Source organism: Bradysia coprophila, chromosome III, assembly GCF_014529535.1.
Source record: "Bradysia coprophila strain Holo2 chromosome III, BU_Bcop_v1, whole genome shotgun sequence".
NCBI classification, from domain to species: Eukaryota; Metazoa; Arthropoda; class Insecta; order Diptera; family Sciaridae; genus Bradysia; species Bradysia coprophila.
Window position 1 is genome coordinate 5,259,855 of NC_050736.1, and position 25,398 is coordinate 5,285,252.

General features: G+C 34.5%; 3 protein-coding genes and 1 long non-coding RNA gene across 10 annotated transcripts in view; 3 read left to right on the plus strand and 1 right to left on the minus strand.

Moving 5' to 3' along the window:
- Nucleotides 1-53: 53 nt before the first annotated feature.
- Nucleotides 54-14,348, plus strand: LOC119079718 (GATOR complex protein Iml1). 7 transcript variants are annotated; one of them, XM_037187779.1, is made up of 24 exons: nucleotides 54-411; nucleotides 823-966; nucleotides 1,033-1,202; nucleotides 1,264-1,537; nucleotides 1,599-2,041; nucleotides 2,103-2,342; nucleotides 2,407-2,525; nucleotides 2,588-2,759; nucleotides 2,820-2,965; nucleotides 3,035-3,243; nucleotides 4,693-4,805; nucleotides 4,873-4,897; nucleotides 6,093-6,110; nucleotides 8,062-8,279; nucleotides 8,366-8,604; nucleotides 8,671-8,845; nucleotides 8,901-9,113; nucleotides 10,154-10,231; nucleotides 11,290-11,354; nucleotides 12,500-12,637; nucleotides 12,698-12,904; nucleotides 12,969-13,799; nucleotides 13,872-13,971; nucleotides 14,035-14,348. In XM_037187779.1, the coding sequence occupies exons 1-24, from the start codon at nucleotides 351-353 to the stop codon at nucleotides 14,245-14,247; spliced, it is 4,611 nt and encodes a 1,536-aa protein (XP_037043674.1). In that variant the 5' UTR covers nucleotides 54-350; the 3' UTR covers nucleotides 14,248-14,348. The 7 variants fall into 7 exon arrangements, with proteins under 7 accessions (XP_037043674.1, XP_037043683.1, XP_037043703.1 ...); XM_037187788.1 differs by having other exon boundaries at nucleotides 4,705-4,805; XM_037187808.1 differs by lacking the exon at nucleotides 10,154-10,231.
- Nucleotides 507-24,498, minus strand: LOC119079829. The gene is made up of 3 exons (XR_005088239.1): nucleotides 24,076-24,498; nucleotides 19,536-19,547; nucleotides 507-520 (listed from the first exon to the last, which is right to left on the minus strand). It is a non-coding gene; the product is annotated as an uncharacterized LOC119079829 (long non-coding RNA).
- LOC119079808 lies at nucleotides 3,512-4,680 on the plus strand. Its single transcript, XM_037187879.1, has 3 exons — nucleotides 3,512-3,802; nucleotides 3,869-4,312; nucleotides 4,380-4,680. The coding sequence occupies exons 1-3, from the start codon at nucleotides 3,542-3,544 to the stop codon at nucleotides 4,509-4,511; spliced, it is 837 nt and encodes a 278-aa protein (XP_037043774.1). The 5' UTR covers nucleotides 3,512-3,541; the 3' UTR covers nucleotides 4,512-4,680.
- LOC119079755 (NAD(+) hydrolase sarm1) overlaps nucleotides 21,130-25,398 on the plus strand; it is a 28,165-nt gene continuing 23,896 nt past the window's right edge. The window contains exons 1-2 of the mRNA XM_037187837.1: nucleotides 21,130-21,668; nucleotides 22,182-22,312. Of these exons, the coding sequence (XP_037043732.1) occupies nucleotides 21,311-21,668; nucleotides 22,182-22,312 (489 nt within the window). The 5' untranslated portion in view covers nucleotides 21,130-21,310. The remainder of the gene's footprint in view (nucleotides 21,669-22,181; nucleotides 22,313-25,398) is intronic.

A 25,398-nucleotide genomic window follows, 5' to 3' on the forward strand; every position in this document is an offset into this window, starting at 1 on the left:
TTCAACGAAAGTGAACACAATCAATGAAAAGCGAACCGATTGCAGCTAAAAGGTCTATTGACAATGTCAGTTCAATTTACAATGTACTTGGTTTAACATTATAGTTTTCTCAGTACAAAAACAAACTCAGACTTTGTCTTCTATTTGTTTTAGTTAAATACCACCAAACGTTCGGTTTAGGAACTTGCTAAGTACCTAATCAATAAGCAAATTGGTTAAAATCAATAAGCAAATTGGTTAAAATGATTGTGTTATCGTCTCAAGAACTATAGTCATTGGGAATAAAAGTTTAGTGTGCAGTAAGGTCGAGAATTATATGGCGATTGCGACAACAAGTGATTCCATTCAAAATGTCTGTGAACTCAACATTAAAGTTGTACAAACTCTACACGCATATGAAGCATTTCTGTTGTGAGTATTTAAATAGATTTAGCAATAAACAGGTTTAACCTGTCACATATGGCTATTCATCTGTTGTCGACAACGACGGCAAAAGTAATGACAACCGATTAGTTTGATACTTTGATCGATGGAAGTAATAGGACCGATAATAATACTGGTCAAATGCTTATTGCCGGATGTAACAGGTTAACGAACTCTACTGTACTTGGGAATAAATCTTTTTGTTTTCTCGAACGTCTAAAAGTTCGAAGAAAATTTGGATTTGCACTTAAGTAGCCAGATGGTCGCAGTTTTCTCAATAAGAAAATCGACAAAATTTTACGAAGCCAACGTCCTTAAGTACAAAGAGCAAATGTTCATTCAAATTAAAAATGACACACAAAATTTTTTCTGTAAACTGACGGGTCCATTGCTTTTCAGCCGAAGATTTAATCCTGAATCCCAAAGAACATCCGAATGCCAAATTAGGCGATGTGGTCGAAATCTACCAGCATCCCGAGGAAGAAAATGGTTGCAGACTGCTCCTGCAAATAACATGTTTCAAGGAAGACCTGAAAGGTCGAGGTAGGCACTTCATAATACATCGCAATGAAACTCGGATTTGTTTTAACTTATCTTTGTAATCCGAAGACATTATAAGTGTCGAAGCAAACGTAGCAGCATCCTTCAATCTACGTACTTATGACACTATGATCATGAACATCGTTGATCCAGCATCGGTAGCATTAGATTCGGTTGAAATAACTTTCAAGGACCAGTACATGGGGCGATCGGAAATGTGGCGATTAAAGTCGTTTTTAGTAAGAGATGACAGGTTAAAAACAAAAGGCAAAACTTGATTAACGTTTCCATGTTCATTAGACCAATACCTGCGTGTACACGAACAAAAAGATCGAACATTGTTCCGGATTGATTCGATGCCAAGTGTACGAGATGTGGGCACAAGGCGAGAGAGTATCTTGCGGTGTGATCAATGAGGACACAAAGGTAGTGTTCCGCAGCAGTACGTCAATGGTGTATCTGTTCATTCAGATGTCGTCGGAAATGTGGGACTTTGATATTCATGGCGATCTGTACTTTGAGAAAGCTGTAAATGGCTTTCTTACCGACTTGTTCTTGAAATGGAAGAAATTGGGTATGACAGGAAAAGGGATGACCATTGAACATATGGAAAATTACAATTTTTCCTGTTCTAGGAAGCAATCACGAGGTCACAATCGTTCTATTTTCGCGTACATTTTACGCTGCTAAAAGTCTGGACGAATTCCCCGCTTATATGCGCGAATGTTTGCAAATGGACTACAAAGGGCGATACTATGAGGACTTTTATCGGGTTGCAATTCAAAATGAGCGGAATGACGATTGGAGTTCAATATTGGTGCAGTTGCGTCGCCTTTTTACATCGTACCAGAACACTGTTCTGCGTTATCATGATCGCTCTGGTAGCACCGTTCCAGCAACCAATTCAACTGCAGCTCAGGGCAACTTCTTAGAAGTTTTGAACATTTCGTTGAACGTTTTCGAGAAACATTATCTAGATAGAAGTTTCGATCGAACGGGACAGCTATCTGTGGTTATAACGCCTGGCGTTGGTGTTTTCGAAGTAGACAGAGAATTGACTAATATAACTAAGCAACGAGTAAGCGTTAACCAGCCACACAATCGACCAGTTCAATTAATTTCTCTTCCACGACAAACAGATAATTGATAATGGAGTCGGAAGTGATTTAGTTTGTGTGGGAGAACAGCCATTGCATGCGGTGCCTCTGTTAAAGTTCCACAACAAGGACTCATTGCTGAACACTGGCGATGATTACTCAATGCCGCATTGGATTAATTTGAGCTTCTACTCAACCAACAAGAAAGTGGCCTATTCCACATTTATTCCCAGGATCAAATTGCCGCCATTGAATCCGAATCAAAGCTGTGATGAAAATAAGGTAACTTTTGTGCGTATAGTATAGCTGTTGTGGCCGATGCCAATTCTTATTATTTCGTCGGCAGGAAAACAAAAAATTTAAGCTAAGCGATGACACGCAACAGCCAGAATATATTCATAATTCACTGTTCGATTATGACGCATACGATGCGCAAATATTCACAATTCCATCGTCACATGGGTGGTAAGAATCGATTTGGTTTTACTTTGATGAATCGCTGTACAATAAATAGACAAATTCTTCAGTTCACTACAACGCCAGTCCCGCACGAAGAAGACATCAGTGCCTTGCCTGGATGGGTACGGGACGTGTACTTCCAGAGAATGGGAAAATATGATTCGTCCACAGCCGGTTATGCGACGAAAAATGTCTGACCCTGATATTCATCACGGGAACTTTCATGTTCTTTCAAATTTAGTAAGTGAATCGTTGCCGCTGCCTAATCAATTAAAAACTAAATTCTACTTCACCACTCAGTCGCACAATGGTTCACCAAATATATCGGAATCAATGTCCACGTTAGAGAAACAGGGTTTAAAAAACGTCCTGAATCAAAGTGGCTCGATTGTTCGGCCCGGTAGAGCCCTAATTAATCCATTTGCACCATCGCATGTCACGATTAAGTACGAACATCTTTCAATGAAATTGCTTAGAAAATTTAACGAAAATGATTCCAATGGTGCTTTTCTTAGGCTAACGTCTAACCGTCGCCGATGGACACACATTTTCCCGAAAGGACCAACAGGTGTGTTAATTCAACAGCATCATTATCAGGCTGTTCCAACATCAAATGGTATTTCGAATAAGAAATTTGCCGACTTGGATTCGTCGGATTTTGATCATACATCGACGTGTACTATCGGTGGAAATATTGACGTTGCCAGTAGCGTTTTGACTGATGGTAAGTATTTCGTTTTATGGATCTAAGTGAATGTCAAGGAAACATTTTTAAACAAAAGACTTGTCTGTTCCCATTGTTCTTCCATTTACACTGCTGTCCAGTACCGGGCTGGCTCGAAAAAGCCCATCGGGAGCTCCATGCAACTCAATTTAAAAAGGCCCACAAATTAAAAATTCTCATACAAAAATCCAAAAGGCCCATCGGGAATTCCCTGAATTCACCATATGGCCAGTCCGGGCCTGCTGCTGTCATACCATAGCACTAACTTGTCTGTGAATTTGACATATCCTAACAATGAATGCAATCGATAGTTGTCATTCCTAATCTTCCTAATTCAACAATGAATTCGAACGCTAAATATTCGATTAAATTGAATACCATTCTGTCCGGAGTGTATAGTCTTACTTGTCGGTATGACAATGTGGAAGTTGAATTGTTCTTTACGAAAGATGAGTCATCAAAAACACAAATGGACTACGTTTACTTTAACAGAGTTCAAGCTAAGGATGGCAAATGGACTACTTTTTTGAATGAATTGTTTCAGGATCAGTGTCGGAATGTAAGTCTTCTCTGACATTCGATACGAATCTCAGTTGTGTGACTAGACCCAATTTCTTTTCATCAGCAATTTCAATCGAATCTTCGTGTCTATGGATGTAATATCCGCGCTGATAATTATGAATCACACCATGATTCAATCATCAAACATTGTCTGCAGAAGTGTTACAAAACCTTTGTTTCTGGAATAAGAGTTGAAGATAAGCCTCTCGATACATCATCTACCAGCTCAGACCAAAACGATCAAAATCTATCAATGGCAAACAGCCCAAATGTTATATGTGAAACGATGATGAGCGCATTTGAAAATCATCTCAAGTCTTTTAAGTTCGACTACACAAAAATCCATTCAATCATCTGCCAGAAAGATGACATTAAAGTTGAACTTGCATTGACCGAGAATCCATCGCCTGACGATATATTTGCTCGTACTTACGTGAACCGTGTACGAGAACCGGATTGTAAGTGGGCTATCTGTTTGAAGCATCTGTGGACAAAAGAATTTCCAAACGTGAGTCAGGAGACTATTCGCTTTTCACAATGTTGATCGTTCATTTTTTTTGTGTATCAAATCGCAGGATTCTAATCTGAGCCGTCATCCTGTGTACATTATGGCCATTACTTATAACGAACGTACTGTTGAAGAGGAAGTTGTTCAGAATTGCATCGAACGTTGTTTAATCAACATCAAAAATGATCTTCCATCCTAAATGCATCTCTGGTCATATGTTACATCCGATAATACACTTTTTGAGTTATGAAATAAATTCTGAATCAGAAAAATGACTTCGTTTGAATGTGATTGCCCCAGCAGCACTAATGCATGCTTTTCCCCAAACACATTATAGAACTCTCTGATTAACTCTGATGTCTAAAAAGCCCCTAATGAAACATCGATTTTAGGAAGACGTAAGGGTTCTTCACTGCACTCAGCCGCTGGACCTCTTGTATCAGTTGAACCTTCAAAAAGTTTAACCCTTCTGTGGGGAGCTACCGGAGAGCAGGTATGAAAATTTAGAAAAAACTCAGGGATTTCATTTCAATTCGTTGTCATAATCTTGTCTGTTTCAGGAATGGACGCCAGCGTTAACCACTGGTAAGTAATTACTTTTTTGCTTTCAAACTGTTACTCCGTTTGGATTATGTGAATGATATAATTGTATTCTAATGTCATTTACACTATAAGTGCATTTGCTAACCAACAAACAATATTAAAGAAAATTTCAGATGTTTCACAGCATTTGTATCGACATCCAATCTTCGGTTCACGTAATATCATCCGAATTTTGTTTCGTTTCGTAAAATCTCCAAAATTATCATTTAAATGAAAACAAAGATCGACTAGTTGCAACTGTTATGGGATGTATTTAACAGCATGGCGTATCTTTGTTCATTTCCATCACCCCATTGAACTTTAAAGCCTCAGACCCAATAGTAGCTTACAAAACTATTAGTTTTACGGTAAAACTTTTACCTAGGCTGACCGGATCATTTCATTGGAATTCAGAGGAATTGAAATCGTTTTGGCCATTTGCATGATTTTTGCTAATTTTGGCACAACAATTTCTTGCAAAATTACTTACAACCACTTTATAAATAGGCTCACTTTCACTGTTTTCTGATTACATGTTCTGTAAGGATGAAATATCGAATTTATATTCCGTTGAAGTAAGTTCAAAAATGAACGTGTACATTGGAGTACGAGGTGAATAAATAATATTAGAAAATGTGGCTGAAAGTGTTCCGTTTCACTGATAAATGATTGAGTTTCAGTAATTTTCCTTAATAAATTTAGTTTTGAAAGCTTAGAGGGAGCAGAATCAGTTCATTTTGTTCATGTTCATCATTCTCGACTCTCTGAATAATTTGAAATGTTCGTTCATTTATTTATTTAAAATACATAGCTTTCACTCTAACGTCTAACTACACTTTTTCGCCATTGCTGAACAGCGATGTTATAGACGAGGCTGTCACGGTTTTATTGGGACTGTAGAAGATATCAAATTTGCATCTTTTTACATATTTTAAAAAAAGCTCTCCATCCGTTGTGTATGATTGAACTTCATTTACAATGACTACCTACATATAAACGTTGTATGAATAACTTCCATATTTTTTTTCACCAGTGAGATGATGATTCAGCTCCTCCTAACAACTGTTATGTATCAAATTGAATTGGCAATTAATATAAAAATTATTTTCCTTTTTTTTGTAAATTTTCATGTACTCCCATTCTGACATCATTATTCATCGTTCCTTGTTCCCTGTATTGGATAAATATAAACATGCAGCTGGAAAGATTATCATAGGTTTACAACTATTTTTATTTCATTTAAGTATTTTACTAAAGTTTTTTTTAAAAGCACGATAATTGGACTAATTAATTTGAAATGTAGTAAATTTCTATAGAAGAAAATGCACCAAATACGAGAACAATACACTCGTCAACGAAAATATGTAGCAATGAATCGATGCTATAGAAGAATGAAAATCTTCTATGGACGGCTATATATCATCTGATTTGGATAACCACGACTTTAATAAATTTTCGATTTTTTGTCGCGTCGTCTTAAGTTAAATAAATGACTTGACCTCAGACTGTCGGAAATACTCAGATCAAATTAACTAATAGATTCGCAGGGCCTATTTTTGGTAAATTTATTTACTAAATTTACTAAAAAACGACAACAAATTTCTTTAATTTTTTCTATAATACTACGCGAGTATGATTACCGAAATCGACCAAAAATGTATTAAATTTACCAAAAAAAAAGTTTTTCAACAATTTTCAGTAATTTCATTAAACAAATTTACCAATAATCGGCCCTGGATTCGATAAATGCCCTGACGATATATTTGCCGTCTGTAAAAGATTAATATTACTCACAATAGACTAATAATTGCATGCCCGACGAATTGAATCAATAGTTAACTGAATTAGGCATGTGTTGCAATCATTATATAACTTATGGATCGAACACATTTTTCAAATATACTTGAAAGAGCTGTCCAGCATATGTTATGTATTAAGTCATAATTTAATTGCTAAACATTCTAATATATTAGTGGTTGAAGCTATTTGCTTTGAATTTGTTTGAAAAGTAGAGACTCATAAGTAGAAAACAATTTTTTGGCAATGACAACATTTGATTTTTTTAATTTTCTGCAGAGGACCGAAATCATAACCAAGGTCCTCGTTTACCTTATTAAATATTTGATGATTTTCTTTCTTTCATTGCATACAGTCAGAGGCAGCGAAATTTTAACATAAATTTACTTCAGCTGATCCACACAATCAAAACTGTTTATACGTCTTTATACGGTTTTAACACCGCCACGCGCGTGTGTGTAGCAGTTTCAAGTTTAAACCGTTTTAAACCGTTTAAACCGTATGTGTGGATCAGCTGAAAAACAGCTGAAGCAAATTAATACTGAAAATTCACTGCCTCTGACTGTAATTATTTCAACCTTAGTTTCAGTTTCTTTTCGCTTTCTATTAGTTATTTACATGACAAGGGATAAAAAATTAAAATGTCCAGTTTTCGTGCGACGTTTGTTGGTCCGAATCACACGAAACGGTACTTTTCATTTGTATCCCGAGTTTGCCAAAACCAATTCTATTGTTTTCCCTAGTAATGCAATAGGCCATTTTTGACCCTAGGGCATGTAAAAGAACTTTGCTTCGTTTAAATGTTTTCTTTTAGAATATTTACGATAATTTATTTCTTTCAACTTTTGGTTTTCATTCTATTATATCAATCACCATTTACGGCAGATATGATCGATGTACACGATGTAAACCATCAACTGAAAGAATTGTGATAGTATATTGTCTTCCCTTAACTTTTTCTTCTTTTTTAAAAATTTTGTTCTGTTTTCGTGTCGTATTGTTTGTATTGTTCTTAGAAGAATAGTTAGAAACGTATACCAACTAAAACGCTCAACAAACCATACCGTTTTCTGTTGAACGTAACTGTCAGGTTATTTTGATTATACAGCCACACTCAGTGTGCGAATCTACTACTTAACTACATAGACATTCCTTTTCCTTTGAACATAAGGAATCATACCAAAAAATGGCACGTTTTATACATCAACAAAGTGTTCGGAATAATGTCGAATAAACTAAGAAGACATTCAGCAAAGTTTTTTTAAGCGTCTGATGATTCTGTTAATGGTTTTGTTAAGCGTTTTACCGGTTAGCAAGCTATATGAAATTAGACAGAGCAACTTAAGTTACTTATAAAATAATTGAATTAGGTGTTGATTGGAAATCGCTTACTATTCCCGCTTGTCTACCGATAACAACCGACTATTTTCCGGATAAACGATCTTTGCACAATGACTACGTCGTTTCCGATTACACATTGCTACCGGAAGGAGTATACGATGAGTACGCTCAAAACCGAGCTGTTTATAGAAAGCCATTATCAACGGAAGATGTTTTCAAGGAATTAATATCGCAACGTTTAGCGCAGGTTAATATTTCCAATTTCTACTGTTTTGCTCAGATAAATGGAATTCTGTTATGTGCTCTAACTCATTTATTTGAAACACTTTAAAGGGATTCCAACTGATTGTCGTTCCTGATAAGTCTGCAACAAGTCCGCCGCAGGCTTGCCCGGCATGTTGCGGAGGCTTGCTTCATAAACATCAAGCACATAACACCTTACAAAAATCGTCTATTTTGAATGTACAGTCCACAAATAAGGGGATTAAAGAGTACTTACTGTCCATTGGGCGGATTTTCCATAAAATTACGCTAAATGATTCTGAAATTACGGTCACTCGGTATCGACCAAGGTAAAACGAACTAATTTTCATAGTCAACGAACATTTCATAATTTCGTGCTATTTTTTCCGCAACAGACATCCTTATCCACCTATCAACATTGATTACCGATACCGATTTCAAGCTCCGCAACACGACACGTACGAGGTGTCAGGTGTTAACTTTACAACAGAAAAATTAGAAAATTTTAACTGGAACTACATGGATCAATATATTTGCACCAGAGGAGACACAGATTATCCATTGCAAGAGGTGAATTGACGATGTTGTTGTCTTGAATCAAGTTAATCAATCAATTCTTTAACAGAATCTAAAGTATTGGCGCCATCGTATGTACTTACTTCCGAAAGAACATCCAGCATATAAGAAAATATTGGAGACGGGCTCTTCGTCGACCTATTGCGATATTTTCGTGGAGAATTCAATCGAAACACCTAAGCAAATAATCGACGATTTCAAAAATTTCTTGGAATCGTATCTGAATAAAATAAAGAAATTGCACTGCCCTAAAATGACCAAGGTAATGAATAGCAGGCACGGTAAGATTTTGGTTGAAAAATATTTTTTTTTGATTTTCATTTTGATTTAAATTTTTAATTTTTTTTCCTTAAGATTTTAACGCTAATTAAAATACACTGGCGGGTTGTTTTTCTTGAATTTTGGTTTGGTTTGGTTTGGTTTTTGCTCTATAAGTAGTATTCAGTAGTGATCGGTAAACAGTAGTCAAATTTTTATTAAGTTTCCCGCCTAATATTCTAACAAATAAAGTTAATAATCGTCGTGTAGTTTCGTACCATTCTTATATGTTGCGATTATTATAGTTACAGTTAGCAACCTAGTTAAAATATATGTTTAAAATGTCGCACCTGTTTAACAAGAAGTCGTTATTCAAGGTGACCTAAATCTTTCATTAGCGCAACCAAGTTAGATGTGGTTGTCTATTGATCATTTAATGTCGATGATAGGAAAAATTAATGTCATACAATTTATTCCGTTTTCCCATCATTCCTGCTTGTTTGACCTTTTGTAAACGGCAAAACGATTTCTTACTTCTTTTGGCTAGTGTTCGACACAATTTTTTGACTTCATTTGTTAGAACAAACTTATTCCTCTGAAGGGAACACTAGTTAGTCATCTGTGTTGTCATCTGTGTCTATTACAGATGACTATAGCCGTTTATAAATGGTTCAATCCAATAAAACATCTCCCATTCATTCTGGTTTCTTTGAACTCTGTGCACTTTCTTTCATCTATTTCTCTCTTGTTTGAGCACCCGAATGAATGAACTTATATGATGCGCGCGCATACAGAATTCCATCCATCATTGAATCACACAAAAATCATTTATCGTAGATATTCATTCTGCATTTTTAGGTCATTTAGAGAGCTTGCTTTCAACAATTACTAGGCATTGTGCTCGAATGAACCTTTTAACAATTAGCTCGATTGTTTCTTTTTTAAACAACAAACTAATTAGACATCTAACCAATAAAACAGATGAAACTAACAAATGTCTGGTTTTTCGTTGTTGTTCGATTGGTTTGAATCTAATTGTTACAGGGTAGCCCAACAGCCCAACAACAACAAAGCCATCTAACTGGACGACGACACTCTACCAGCATTTTATCGAGACCACAGGTGCTCATTTTAAAATGAACAAATCAATGCAGAAGAACCTGTTACAGACGGCTGTTATCTGTTATCGACAACGACAGCAATAATAAACGACAAGGTTTGACTAATAATGAGTTCTTATATAGCAAAAAGTATGTTCAAAACAAATGAAGTAAAAGATTTCTGAAAACAATCTCTGAAAATCTTCGATCAAATGAAGTCTTTGTTTGAATAGTAAAACTGTTAATATGCTTGCCGTTTGTGACAGGTTAAGTTATATAATTTTATCAATGAAAACCTGTTACAGACAGCAAACATATGACCGGTATTATTATCGGGTCTATTACTTCCATCGATCAATAGTATATTACTTCCCAGGTTCCAAGTTGTGTATTTGATAAGTGGGGTGTTACAGCCCGACCCGAAGGGGAGGGCTGTATTCCCCACTTGTCAAATAACAACTTGGAACCTCGTAAGTACAATGCTTTACGTGATTAGGCAATGTAAATGAAAATGAAACACGCCGTAACACGTAAAGTATTTTTAATCGGTTGATTTCAAATCTTGTACTTCAATTTTTTTTAACATGCATTTTATTGTATGAAGGACTATATTAGCCAGAACTTGTCATTATTTTTATCGTCGTTATAGATGAATAGCCGTATGTGACAGGTTAATTTCTCCATAATTTCGTGAGGCAGAGAAATAATAAAAAACCTCTGAATATTTTTCCATCGAAAGCAAACTATACTTGCAATTATGATTTCGGTTGTTTTGAGTAAATGCGAATATCTTGAAAATGATGGTTGCACCAAAAAATATTATTCGAAATAAAATAATTTTATTTTTTAATTGGCAAGTTACAGTTTACTAAACCGCACATTATAATTCGCCGATAATTTGATTAACCAATCATTAGTTTCATTGATATGGTGACATATTGTTGATTTACAATAGAATATTCGCATCGGTAATTTATTTTGAAATTTGTAGTAAATAATGGTTTTTATTCCGGCTTTCATTTTGTGTTTTTTAATCGATAACGCTAACACTTTACTGATGACGAATATGTATACTTTTAGGGCTTGTTAAATTCACCGTTTCGAGAAAGACTTGGCAGCAACATTCAATCCGATATGAGACCCAGGTTAATTATCAATTTTAATTTTTTTAGTTTTCTTGGCTGCTTCATTAATGCTTCTAAAATCGTTGCGAATGCGTTTGCTTTAATTCATATTTCGTAGACCCTCTTTTTATAACATTTTGCAAATTGTTTTTTGGTATTGGTTGTTCCTTATCTATATTCATTACGAAAAGATCAGTGAAATTCAATCACATGCAAAGTCTCGGAGGAGTGGGGATAAGGGGTACTAATTTGAAATTTCATTTTTAGGTAGTTCAGTCCATAATAGCTAATTCTTCTTTAGAGAAAGTTATGCTTGACAGTTAATATTTGGTTGAAGGTAGAACAGTAATTCTTTACCAACAGTGTGATTGCTCTGAATTTTGAACCCAATAAGACTAATAACAGTACTCGTAATTACCTTTCCAACGACACCCCACGTGCATGTTTTCGGTTTTTGATCATTTTGTGTAACAAGCAATTTTTTTATGGTAGTTTTGGCTGTAAGGTCTAATATAATAAAGTCTGCGAGAAAATGCGACCGATTTTAGGATTTCATTTCCCAAACGAATTTCCAAACAAAATCTCGAAATAAAATGAAACATCTTGAGCTAGCAGTGTGTAATACGGCCTCGACATCGTACTAAAATTGCTGTGTGCTTTAGCAAATCGTATTTTAATGACTTGACTTACACATACAATGTATAAATTCTGGGATCTGGATGGCATGTTGTTGTCACATACTTTTATTCCATCCTAATGCGTGATCAGTCAGGAGTAATTGGTAAAAATAAATGAGTCAATCCGGTTTTGAATCAATGAAACCAAATTTTTATTTGAACTAAAATTTATTGCTTCGAGCTTTTTGTAGTTTATGGTAATTTCAGCATGCGTCCAACGATATGCTTTTCACACCAATAAGGTTAGTCATTTTATCAAAGTCAACTTGTGCTTGTCTCATACCGTGTGTGTGTGCATCCAACGAAAATTCAACAATAAGTAATGTAATATCAAAAGTCATTTTTCTCGTAAAATTCTATTTCCTTCAAAATTTAAATTTAAAATTTTTTTGCATGGGTGTTCACTGTTCGATAGTGATTGCATGTTGTCACTGCATTACACACAGATCTCTAACTTTTCTTTGTCCAAAATACTTCAACTTTATTTAGATCTGGAACGAAAACGATGGAAAAAGGTCCTGGTCGCGTATCGCCAGCTGAAGCAGCTGGATTGTTGGCCAATGCAGATAATCATGCGAACAACAACCCCTCTACTCTCCCAGCCGCAAGTGATGAAAAAGAAGATTCGTAATTACGAAAACGTATACATTGCAATGAGCAGAAATTAATTTTTGTTCGTTTCGACAGATTCCTGAACGAACTGAAAATTAGTCCCACCGCATCGTTGACCGAAATTCTTGATGCAATGAAAAGTCCCGTTAATGGTATCAATTTCTTAGCCAAGTCACAAAGTCTGCCGTCCTGGACGTTTGTTTTGATGGATGCCATTACATGGCTACAAAATCGAATCGATGGGAAAGTCAATCCTCTCGAAATTTTGGAATCAATGAAAAAGTAGGAAATATCATATCTACGTTCCGATCGAAGCATATTCGCTCAACACCGTTTTTTGTTTCAGAGCTGACATGATATGCCATGCGTCTGGTGATAAAACAAAAATTGTGATACCTGGCTTCTACATGTACTACATCGTTATGCAGGACAAAAAGTCTCCTGAGTATGTTCCACCCATTTACGATACCGAAAGTTTTGAAAACGAATGGATGGAAGTAGAAATTAACAATCCCGACAATCCATACGATACAACGGTTGACAATACTGAGTGTGGTGTGCCAAAGTTTCTACGTGAGAATGTTGATGTGAATTTCTTCGATGGTCCAATCTACAAGCACGCCCATCTGGATATCGATGTTACGCAAAAAAGTGAGCGTACTGAGTGGGGTCATTTAAGGTATCACACTAAAATGACTCCAGGCTACGCCTACGAAATTGTCGCACAATGGCTCATTGCCTCTGGGCCCGTTGTGAATCATTTGATAAACACATGGAAACGGAAAGCAAATCAATCCGGATTCCAGTTGATTTCGATACCGGCAGATCCGCTTGCCGAACCGTTCACTGACAAATCGGATCCGTTGAGGGGACCAATTTTTGTTCCATTGAACATACACTGTTTGGAAAAGGAAGGCAACACATTGTTCAAAGAATTCAAGAAAGAAACGTGGCCGGATCGTTTGTTACTGTTACAAGAAGCTATTGTTGCGCGTTTCGGTTTTATGCCATGCTATGCGGAAACTAAAACTGGCTCGAATCAGGGAACGTTAGACCGGCAATATATACACTGTTCAGGCAATATGTTCATTTTGGTTGCATCTCCACATGAAGGCTTGAAAGTGCGACAACGGCTTGCTTCAGGTAGTCAAATGAAGCGACCTACATTCATCAAAAGGTAAGGAAACGATTCTTTTGCGAGTTTTTGAGAATATTTTGAGAATATTTTGAAACAAAATTAATATTTAAGATGTCCTCCATCGGCCGATTCACCATCAACCGGAATGGATACGTACGTAACGCGACATGTCAACGTGAAGAACAAGGAAGAGTTTGACGTTCCACGGAAGGTAGACGAAATTTCATTTATTTAATTGGCGATGGTCCATTAATGTGAATTTCTCCATTTTCAGATCGGATTTCTTTGGTCGTGGAACCATATGATCGCCAACAAACACTGGAAAATGTTAACAATGTCGAACACTCCAGACTGTGAGTTGTTTCAACTGCGAATGTTGCAAGATTTCAAAGATTTTTGCTCCAATCAAAATGATCGTCTTGTCAATTTTTGGGAGGATTGTTGGATTCAAAAAGAGAAAACATTTACCAAAGATCTAGTCTGTTAAAAGAGAATCGTTTTTCAAAGGGAATTATCCAATAAATATTTTGAGATGCGTTTCATGAATCAGATACGATTCAGGATTTACTGAATAAAATGATAATTTTGTTATTATATTGAAATTTGTGTTTATGTTCTTGATTATTACCTTCACAGAACTTCAGGTCTTATTAGACTTCAGCAACGATCTACTAAACAATGTTTAGTAAACATTGATCATTTTTCATCATTAATTTGTACAAAACAAAGTTGGTGTCTTGCTATGCAGTGCCCTTATTCAATCTCAATTGTCACAATTTGCAATTCCGCGATGGCCACCCAAGCAGTTTATTTAAATTATGGTGCTAGCGCTAACTATTCCAGATTTAAGAGTTCACTTGAACTAATTTCTTGCGGCTGAATTACACGAAAACACAAATCATGAAATATTCTGCTGCAATATACAATGTGTACAATAACCATTTGTTCTAATAGAAGCAGAAAGTCGAATTGACATTAATTTATGAACAAACAATTTGTTCAAGGCGCAGTGGATCACATTGCAATTAATATTTGTCATCATTTTTTGCATAATTTAGATTTAACAAGACACAGAACAAGGCATCAGAGCTTTAATTTAAAATTAATTTATGTTTGCTCGATGAAACTTAGTAAAAAGATGAATGACTGCACGAAAGGATTGTCTTCATTAGCATTACCACAGATGAACAAGCAAAATATTTTCGAATGATCGACACAGAATCTTTTACTTCGTCTATATATATAAACGCAGCGTTCATGTGATATGTCTGTCACCGCTGTCGATTAACAGAAGAAATGATAAAATAGTCGTTAAGAGGAATGAAGCCTTTGCAAATTTGGAGCCTACATATGGGCGGAAAAATATTCGTTCCCTGACGATTTCTCTGAACCATTTTTTTACGTAAAACCATTGAAGAGCGCAAAAATGGGAAACTTTTAAAGGAAAGATTGGTTTGTGCGTGATTATTTATCCCAATTGGAGAAACCTATGCCGATTACACAAATTTCCACAATCTGTAAAGGTTTCTTCCAAAAGCACATTAAATTACCTTTCAAATGATATTTCATGATATTTCATAATTCATGACACGACCATGTACGTTTTGTATACCTCGAGAAATTTCAGTAAAAACAGTGTAAGTCTTCGGTTGAAAACTTCAACTGCACATATTTCAGTGTCGATGAATTTTAAACCCAATAAGTCCCTATTCGGCTCAATAGTATATGTGATTACCTTTCTAATGACACCCCACACGACCCTGTACGGCTCGTGTACCTGGAGAAATTTTTGTAATAAAAATGCAAGTTTTCGGTTTTTGATCACCATTTTCCAGCCACACCAACTTCGAAGAATTTTTTTGAAAGTGGTTTTGGCTTCTAGGGTCGAATACCTTTCTTGGCACATATGAAAAAGTCCACTGGAAAATGCGTCCGATTTCGGCAGGCTGTTTTTCAAAAGAATCCCTCAGCAAGAGTACTGTTAAACCGAAAGAACTAAAATATTTTTAATATCACATGTTAAGTAGAAGTAACAGATTCAATCGTTACATGAATATATGCTTGTCGTCTACAAAAAATCAATATATAAGAATTAAACAAAAGAAGTAACAGATTCAATCGTTACATGAGTATATTCTGGTGCTGTTCGTTTACGAAAAGTCATTAATCGTAAAATCAAACGGAAAAACCCCAAGCAGCTGTAGAAAGTAGAATTTATTTAAAGTTCAGAATGTATAATGTGAATCAATCAGACAATCAAAAAATCCCATGCTGTGTACGACATATCGTGTCACTTTTACTTCGACGATACAATATGCAATGTCGTTTACGATCATTGTATAACATGCAGCACACATGATAATGATATGTACCCGACATTATACTTTTTGCATTTATTATAATGTGTTCATTGAAATGTGATTTGGCTGACATTCATAATTTCAGCCATCAACGTTTTGCTTCGGGTCATAAACAATTTTTACTATGCTGCTGCATGTAATAAGGCTATTACATGTATAGGCAATAGCTTTTACATCACTCGCATAGTAAAACGTTATACTACACACGGGAAATAAAGTGATATCTCGTATCATGATGAGTAAAAGTACCTCGGGCTACCGCCCTCGGATACTTTTTCTCATCTGGATACGAGATATCACTTTACTTCCCTTGCATAGTAATGTACTATTACTTTTTGAGTGTAACAACGTTAAATCGGCTAAATGTAGAAATTTAATATATACAAAACAACATTTTGGCACACCTGAATACGCACACAGGTCTCACTCGTTTTAAATACGTAAATTGGTTTGCTGATATTGCATCGGTTTTCCGTTTCTCTACCCCCATTGCGTTAGCAACTTTAACGGTAGATGCAATACAAGTTCTGGTCATGAAAAGGTTTGCCAATTTGAGACGAAACGATTGTGGAAATGGAAAATGATATGTGACTTAGGTGATGTGAATTAGCTTTGATTCAAGCGAATTGGACGATGGAGAAATATAAGAGTGATTTGTCCAATAATAAAAGTTTCATCAACCTCATCAAACCAGTGTTGATAATAAATTCTTCTTAGTCTATCAACAACATAAATAATATTGGTAGCGTAATGTGAAAGGGCACACGAGACTCTCAAGCAATTGATAAAGCCAATTCAAAAATAGTGTATCTCACATTTCGATTTTCCTTAAAAACTAAGTCGCTCGCATATTATCCGATAATGAAAAATATGTTGTGTATGGTTCTTGAAACAACACTTTTTTTTCGTATATAAAATGCCAGTAACATAACTTTATGTGCGGTTTTATACGCACTGCATCCATATATATAAATGCTACGGCTATACGAAAGAAAAAAATGAATAACATTTTTATTTCATTGAGAAGTAATTTCAGTTGAAATTTATCGTTCATTACGATCGGACGGATTGGTAACATCAACAAAATAATAATCAACATACGCATCAAGAATATATTGGTGAATTAAATCTTGCAATATTTCGAGCCAAATGTTCATAAAAAGAAGTTAACTTTTAAGATAAAAAAAACGACATAAAATTACTGTAGTAGATCAAGTGGGAAAACGAAGAAATATTTCTATTTTCGTATAAGAAACGTCTTCCATAAGCACAAGACGGTTATTGTGTTTTACACTGGAGTGTTCATAATATAATCCACTCTACACTTATTCATATGTTTTGTGTATTTTAGTTATATTTTGACTGTTTTTTAGTGAAAGACCGTAGACCGTTTCTTTGTTTCATATATAATATTCATATATACACATAACTGCGACCAGCCTACACGAGAATTCAAAAATTTCACTTTTTTCTCAGTGGTGCTCTGTGTTTACAACGAAAAAAAGTTGTTTTTTTAGTGAAAAGTTAAAAAAAAAGTTTGTTTAAAGTCAGCACGACAGCGATCGGTATCATAATTCTTTTGGTTCTCGATCTGATTCTTAGGAAAATAGAAAAACTTAAAAAAAAATGCAAAAGTTTTACCGTCCTAGAAGTGTACGTTAACAACTTGTGATGCTGATATATTACCATTTTGTAAAGTTATCATAGGACGTGACACTTAAAATAATAATAAACAAATAAACAGTTGAATCGATAAATATTTTCCAGATATTGTTGTTTGTACTTCCGAACATCACCTCCAATAATACTACGTATACACAAAGTCTTGTTGAAATCGGTTAGAAATCGACAAGAACACGTACAACAATTCTTTTCTTGAAAAGCTTAATTGATGCGAGTGGGTAGTGTAATAGATAAATTATAAAACCCAACCAACGTCAATGGATTTTATTTTGATTTGAAATTTTCATATTCACATTTTGAGTTCAGCTAGAGTACAACACTACACACGCTGATATATATATGTAGTACTATATACCTCGTGCCTTGGGCTTATAACATCAAATATATGCAACAGATGTTTCAATTATTTTATTTTTATTCAATTTCTGTTTATATTGTATCCTACTGTTTCAGAATTCGAGAGAAAAAAAAATAAATTTTTATTGGCAAAGTTGTAAACAGTTAGCTTCGTGGCGCACAATGTTGAGCATTTTTTTCTTCGCATCTATATAATTGAGCCGGTGTAGGGATGTCACTTTGATTAAATTCAAGTGGTCATAATAATCAGCAGAACAAACATCGTGTCTATTAGTTCTATTGAAATGATGAGAGATGAGAGTTCTGCGATAAATTTTCTTATCCCGTAATCCCGAAATTTTAATATTTCGTTTTGTAGTCATGCTTTACTCTAGAAATTTCCATGATTTGCCATTCTATCTATTCTAAAAATGTCAGAAGTGAGCGCAGTAAGTAATAGTCATACTTCAGTGTTTGTAACAAATAAAATTTCTGTTTAAGAGTAAATAAACTCTAAACCAATATCATTCTGTGGACATAGGTTTCAGCACAAATGACCCGAAAAACATAGCTAACGCCGACCCGTACGAAACACCTATTCGTATGAAAAGCCTTTAATGTGGAACTCTTCATTTCTCTTACTTCATTTTCTTCTCTACTGAAAGGCCATTCGCCCTTTAAAATCACTTACATTATCCACTCTTTGCCTTGTTATCATATGCAAATAAATTGCCGTACGAAGTCGAATTTCATAAATTCCTATTTAAACAGATATATATATAGCTCTTTATGCCTGTATATAGATCAATATAGCTGTATATAGTGCGTAATAATGCGTAAACCTATATGATCCAAGTACTTCGTACGGGTCTAAAAAGAATAATTTTTCAAGCATTTGAATGTTAAATTAAATGATACAACATTCTAAATGCACGAAGGATTATTTATTATTATTCAAAAGCATCTCGGCAAAATCGTTGAAACAAGTATTTCCTTTTAAAGAACATCATTCAAAAAAACAACATTTCAGTAAAGTAATCCAGTAAATTTGTACAGATTTAGTCATTCTTTGTTTAGACTTTCCGAAAGGTCTAAAATGTTTTTCGACTCAAAATCTGTTTGAATTTTATCTTTATTTTCACTATGATTCAATTGTTATACCGTACAGTCATTAAATATATATGTACTTAGGCTGATACATCATATACAGCCACTTTAACCTACTTATAACAAAAAATTTAAGTGATCAGTGTAGATAATTGGTTGCCGTTAGCAGAATCTATAATGAAGTGTAAATAAAGTGTTTTGTCTGAGTTTCCGAGCAAACGAAGATGATTTGTTCTTTGATTTTCGGTTTTATTGACGGAGACTGAGAAGGTGAAGAAAACATTGAAACAATGTGATTGACCTTGGTATCCAGCAATGATAAGATATATAGATAAAAGATGTCTCGGTATAGGGTGAATCACTGAAACCGGGCGTGTAATTAACCTGTTACAGACAAAATACTTTTAATCTGTTGATTTCAAATCTTGTACTTCAATTTTGTTAACACGCATTTTACTATATAAAGAACCACATTACCCAGAGCTTGTCATTATTTTTGTCGCCGTTATCGATAACACATGAATAGCCGTATATGAGAGGTTAACAATGTTGCGCCAAAATGTTAAATCACATAGATCCAAGAGTTACCAGCGAATCTATTACTTCAAATAATTTTTGAATACAATTAGCTATTATATTTTTATCGTTTTTGTCGACAACTTGCGGTTTCTCCTCGAATTGGCAAACTTCATAAATGAAGTACAATTTTCATTGTAGTCCCAAATACCCCACCCCATTGACATGAGGTGTGTTATTCAAGAAGTTGATGCATAGAAAAGTTTTACTTTAACTGACGTCTTTGTGTAAAATGGTAAACGGAGACGAGGTCAATCGGACTTACTCCAACTCGATCCAAGGTACCATTTTCCAGTTTTAGTGGCATAAATCGGTTTTAAAATCTTGATTTGAAATAAATGTTTCTAACAATGCGTAGATTGTATAATATCTTTATTATTATTACACCAACCGCTTAAGGAAGCTACGTGACTACAATAAATCTTATCATTGCGCAACGATTTCACGGAAACACATGAATTTAATAGAAACAACCAATTATGCAAAATAAGATCAGAGAGATTCAATGATAATCAAATAAAAATGACACTTTTCGATCAACCAACCTAATAGTCAGATTAGCAGAAACAATAGCAACAAAGTTACATTTCATAAAAAGGTACAAATCTGATTAGATCGATTTATTAATCAATTAAGACGGTTTCATCTGTTATCGGCAGCAACGACAAAAATAATGAATTAGTTCCGCCTAGGTAGTCTTTTATAACAAAATGTATGTTAAAACTAATGAAGTAAAAGATTTTTTATCGATCTGTTGAAATAAAGAAGAACATCGAAAGAATAGAACAGAATAAAAGTGAAATGTTTGAGCCCATTGTCGTCTGTTGAAGGTTAACCTGACCCCCTGAGCTTGATTACGTAATTTATACAAATAACTGAAACTACCTAGAATTTTCTATTCTTATTGGTGGTCATAATATCTGGAAATAACGTCGATTGGTTGCAATTTATCATTTTTCTCCAATAATAGGACATGTAACCAATTCAATTATTTAATAGTTTTAACAATAAAAACTATAATTAAATTGCAGCTTGGCATATAACATCTCATTACTGCCACTATGCCAGTATTATAAATCAATTTTGTATGATTATGCATCAATAAAATAGGGTCAATATCAAAATGTAATGTTGATTGCACCTCTCTATCCATTTGGTACAAACGATCATTATTCTACATGTAACCAACCTCTTAAATAATATCATTTATAAAATGTTATTAACCAAGTAAGCTAAATGGTAATTTATTCACTTTTGTTAATTAAACATTTTTCCAGTTTGAGTCCATAAACAATTGAACGCAAAAAAAAAACTCAAAATCAATAATTGCACTCAACGATAACTTCATAAATAAATATCGTTAAGCAAACTGAAAATGGTGTGATGGCGTGATGAACTATAAGCGTGTGTGTATAATATTGTTATTGTTCAAAGCATATAATATATATAAACAGTTGCTGGTGCAGTGATCAAAAATAATCTCGAAAAATGTCAATTAAAAATAATCAAACTAAGCAAACGCGATTAGCATCCGCGATACCTGTTGATTTGAATGAAAATCAATCGGAGAGTAAGAAATCGGCTGCCCGTGCCCGACTTCGGTTAGCTATACCGAAAATGCAACAGGCTGATATTCAACAGCAGCAGCAGCAACAACAACAGCATTTGAATGCAAAATTAATGCAAAGTGAACAAAATGAAAGCTCAGATTATATGGTGAAATTAACAAGTGATGATAGCTGTAGCAGTGGTTCCGGTAGCAATATGGAAAATCCGAAATATTTTAATCTTCAAGACGGAAATCGCTTTATGTTTATCGATGAAGAAAATGAATTTGGAAAACGAGGTAAGTGAGAAAATTGTTGCAGTAGGGGAAGCGTTTTTCCAGTCGTTCACGACATTGTTTGTGTGGAGTGTAAACAGTGTAATTATGAACTTTATTCGCTGAAAATGAAAAATATGTTTGCGACAAGCTTCCCACAAATAATTTTATGTAAAAAAGTGAGGTAGGGTTCTGCACGGATCCAAAACTTTACCTCAAGTTTTTGAATAAAATACCTTACTTGGCAATGGGGCAAATGGTGGAAATGGTACTTCTTGTGTGTTTACTGACCTCGGCTACGCCTCGATCGGCAAAATTCCACCATTGATAAATAATGTACTATTTTTCTACCCATGTTGTATTAGGGAGATTATGATTTTCACTTATATTATCCGTTGACGTAAAGCTTGGATTTTACAAGTAACTTCTTCACACAAAATGTCAAGTTATAAATCAAAGGCTTTAAGTGAAAATTGCAATTTCCGTGAGCCGTTTGCAATTGAATAACAATAACAAAATACGAATATTGTTTTTCAGACCACTCACCCATCATCACACAAGTCATGGATATCCACACATCTCCGATTTCACCGTCACGAAATCCTACGAAAAATAAACTGGCTCGCTTAATAAGCTTGAGTCCGACGTTTCACTACAATATGGAAAATGTGAGTACAAATTGAAGACACTTTTATTGCGGCTGTAAAACCATAACTGTTCATTTCCCGATATTGTAAATATTTTCCCAATTAAAATGAAATTACCCAAGTACTTGTTATTTGTTAAGAAACATTTACTGTTATTATAATTTAGCAGTAAAATAAGCTTTTATTGCAGAAAATCGCTCTGAATTCATTTCACTTTTTATTGTCGATTCTGTATGCTCCACATAAATTTATGGTAGGCGCAATTTACTAAACTATTTTCATGTATAATGTTCACCTCAATTTGCGAACATTTGCATTTAAGTTCTTCGAAATTGATTTCAAAAAACAGTTTTTGTTGATTATTATGATGTCGGCCACTTTTTGTTGCTTACAAAAACGTTCGATACGAATTTCTTGCGGAAGTTTGAATACACTTTTAATGTTGTTTATCAATATCAATATCGACCAACAATTCGCCGACCTTATCAACTTCGTATAGGAAAAATGGGAACACACGCGGCGTTCCGGAAATCTAAAAATTTAGAAGGAAGAAATACGGACAGTTTCATTTAACCATTAAAAAATGGCTAGACTCTATCGACAACGACGACCACTCTATTATAAAATGCGAATGTATGGATAAAAACATTGAAGTGATAGATCAAACATTTTACACAAATGAAGTGACAGATTTTATAAATTTGTTACCAGTTATGATTGATACTCTTGCCGTTTCTAAAAGGTTAAAATATCTTCTCGACCGTTTTCACGAGACTCAAACAATTACATTAAAACAATGTTTAAATTTAGATGCCGCATAAACTACGTGAGCATTGAAAGGTGTGTAGTCCTGTAGTGTTAACATACGATGAAAATTCACTGAGTCGGTCATTTGGTTTCTATCATTTCTTTCGAATTAGGGAAGTCTTGAAAATAATCAATATTTTCTTCAACAGCGATTGATTTATTGATAGTTACAGATTTTTGTTAATTAGTGGGACAGTTGTAATTGTAGTCACGAATAAGGGAAAGTAATTTAAGAGCGAGCCAACGACTTCAAGTTGAAAAAAGTCATCACCTAAGGGTCGCGCAGGAACGATTTTGAAAAATTCTGCCTATTGACTAACGAATATACATTTTGGGTAGAAGTACAAGATACTTCAGAAAATGTTTTATTGTCTATACAGTCAGAGGCAGTGAAATTTCATCATGAATTGCTTCAGCTGTTTTTCAGCTGATACACACATACAAAACTGTTGAAGTACACGGTGTGCCGAAAAATTGTGATAACACTCAACAATCGTTTCACTATTATAATGTGCTACAATAATAGTCCAGACTGATTAAAAAGGATCAATTCATCTTTTTTCATAAAAATCGGGAAACTTTGACCGTGTGAAATAGCTATTTTCATAATAAGGTAGTAAATGGGATTGTTTTGCGCACTAGATGTGAGATTGCCGATACGAGCGAAGCGAGTTCGGCAACACATCGTGTGCGCAAAACCCCCATTTACTACCGTGTCAGGAACAAGGTTTTATCTCCTGTAATGTCATAATCACCATAAAAAACAAATTTAAAAAAACAAACTGAGACATAAACACGCCATGACGCCGTCACTCATTCATATTCCCCACAAATAAAACACACATCTAGTATACTGTCAAGAATTTGTCAATTTTCAGTGAATAAATGTGAAATTATCGAAGTTAGCCGTGCGCAAATGACCATTTATCGAAATTTTCAGTTAATAAACGTACGTTCTGTGAATGACGTGTTTAAACAAAGCACCTAGCAGGGTAATAGAGATTTTTTGGTGTCAAATAGAGTAGTTTTTAGTACGAGTTGCCATTTACATTATATTAGACAGGAGTCGCCGTGAGATGCCGCATTGGAGGCAAATTTGAAAACGAAAAAGTTGTTACTGCGAAGGGTTTTCATTTAACTTTTATTAAAGAATTTACATTCATTTACGTAATTTAGTTATTTGTATGCAGACTGCTAACGTGATGTTAGATTATTTGTTAAAATAATGTACATTTCAGTGATCATATTTTCATTGAAAGAACGTTCGTGCCTATTTTTCGAATATATCTTGGCTCTTACCGCATTTTTAAGAGTGTAAAAATCTTATAAAATAAAAATGACATTTGACACTGCCAAAATTACCTACTTTATTTTTTTCTATTACCCTGCTTGGTGCTTTGGTTTAAATCTAGCCCATTTTGATTCTAAAAGTAAAACTCAAATTGTGAATATTATGACATTACAGGAGATAAATCCTTATAGACCCTCTATTTTGTACTGTGACGGCTCATTTGAAAGGTAATTTCGCGGTCAATTCTAATATTAAAGAATATTCGAAAGTCGCATCGAAAATGGTCTATCTCCACCAAAATGACCAAAAGTATGAAAACGACGATATTTTTATTTTTTGTGCGAAATGCCGAATTTTTGTAAGACACCCCTTATTCAGAAAAACCAGATGCCTTCCAGAAAGTTACCGGACTAAATGACTCAAACATACTATTTATCTATACACACTTATCACAGATGTGAGTTCAATAGAAATTTTCACGAAAAACCTATCAGTCGATATCGGTATAATATATTCGAGTATTCGAGTTGAAAACTTAAATTGTTGTTTACACAAATTGTTAATTTTCTTTCAATGCTCTTGTAGTGTGTGTTGCGAACAATGAAGAGTTTTTATTCCGAAACATTATGGCTTGGCATCAATAAGAAATGCTATTATAAATTCAGTCATAAAACGTCGGTCAACCGATTAAAATGTTGTTTTTTTTTATTATAAATTTTCATTGAACATACAGTTGGATTTTTATCTAATCGTTGTGATGAGTGATTGATGTGACAATGTTATTAATTTTCGAAATTTATTTTTTTTAATTAGTTTTTACAATTGCAATGACAAAAAAGATACATATAAAGAGATTTATTGCGAATAAATTATGAAAATATAAAAAAAAATTATGTCGACGAGAGTAATTATTATGTTTATGAATGCAACCGACCAGTTGATCGTTAATGAATTTTTGAATGATTTATGAACTAAACCCGATTACAATCAGTAAATAAATTTCATTAAA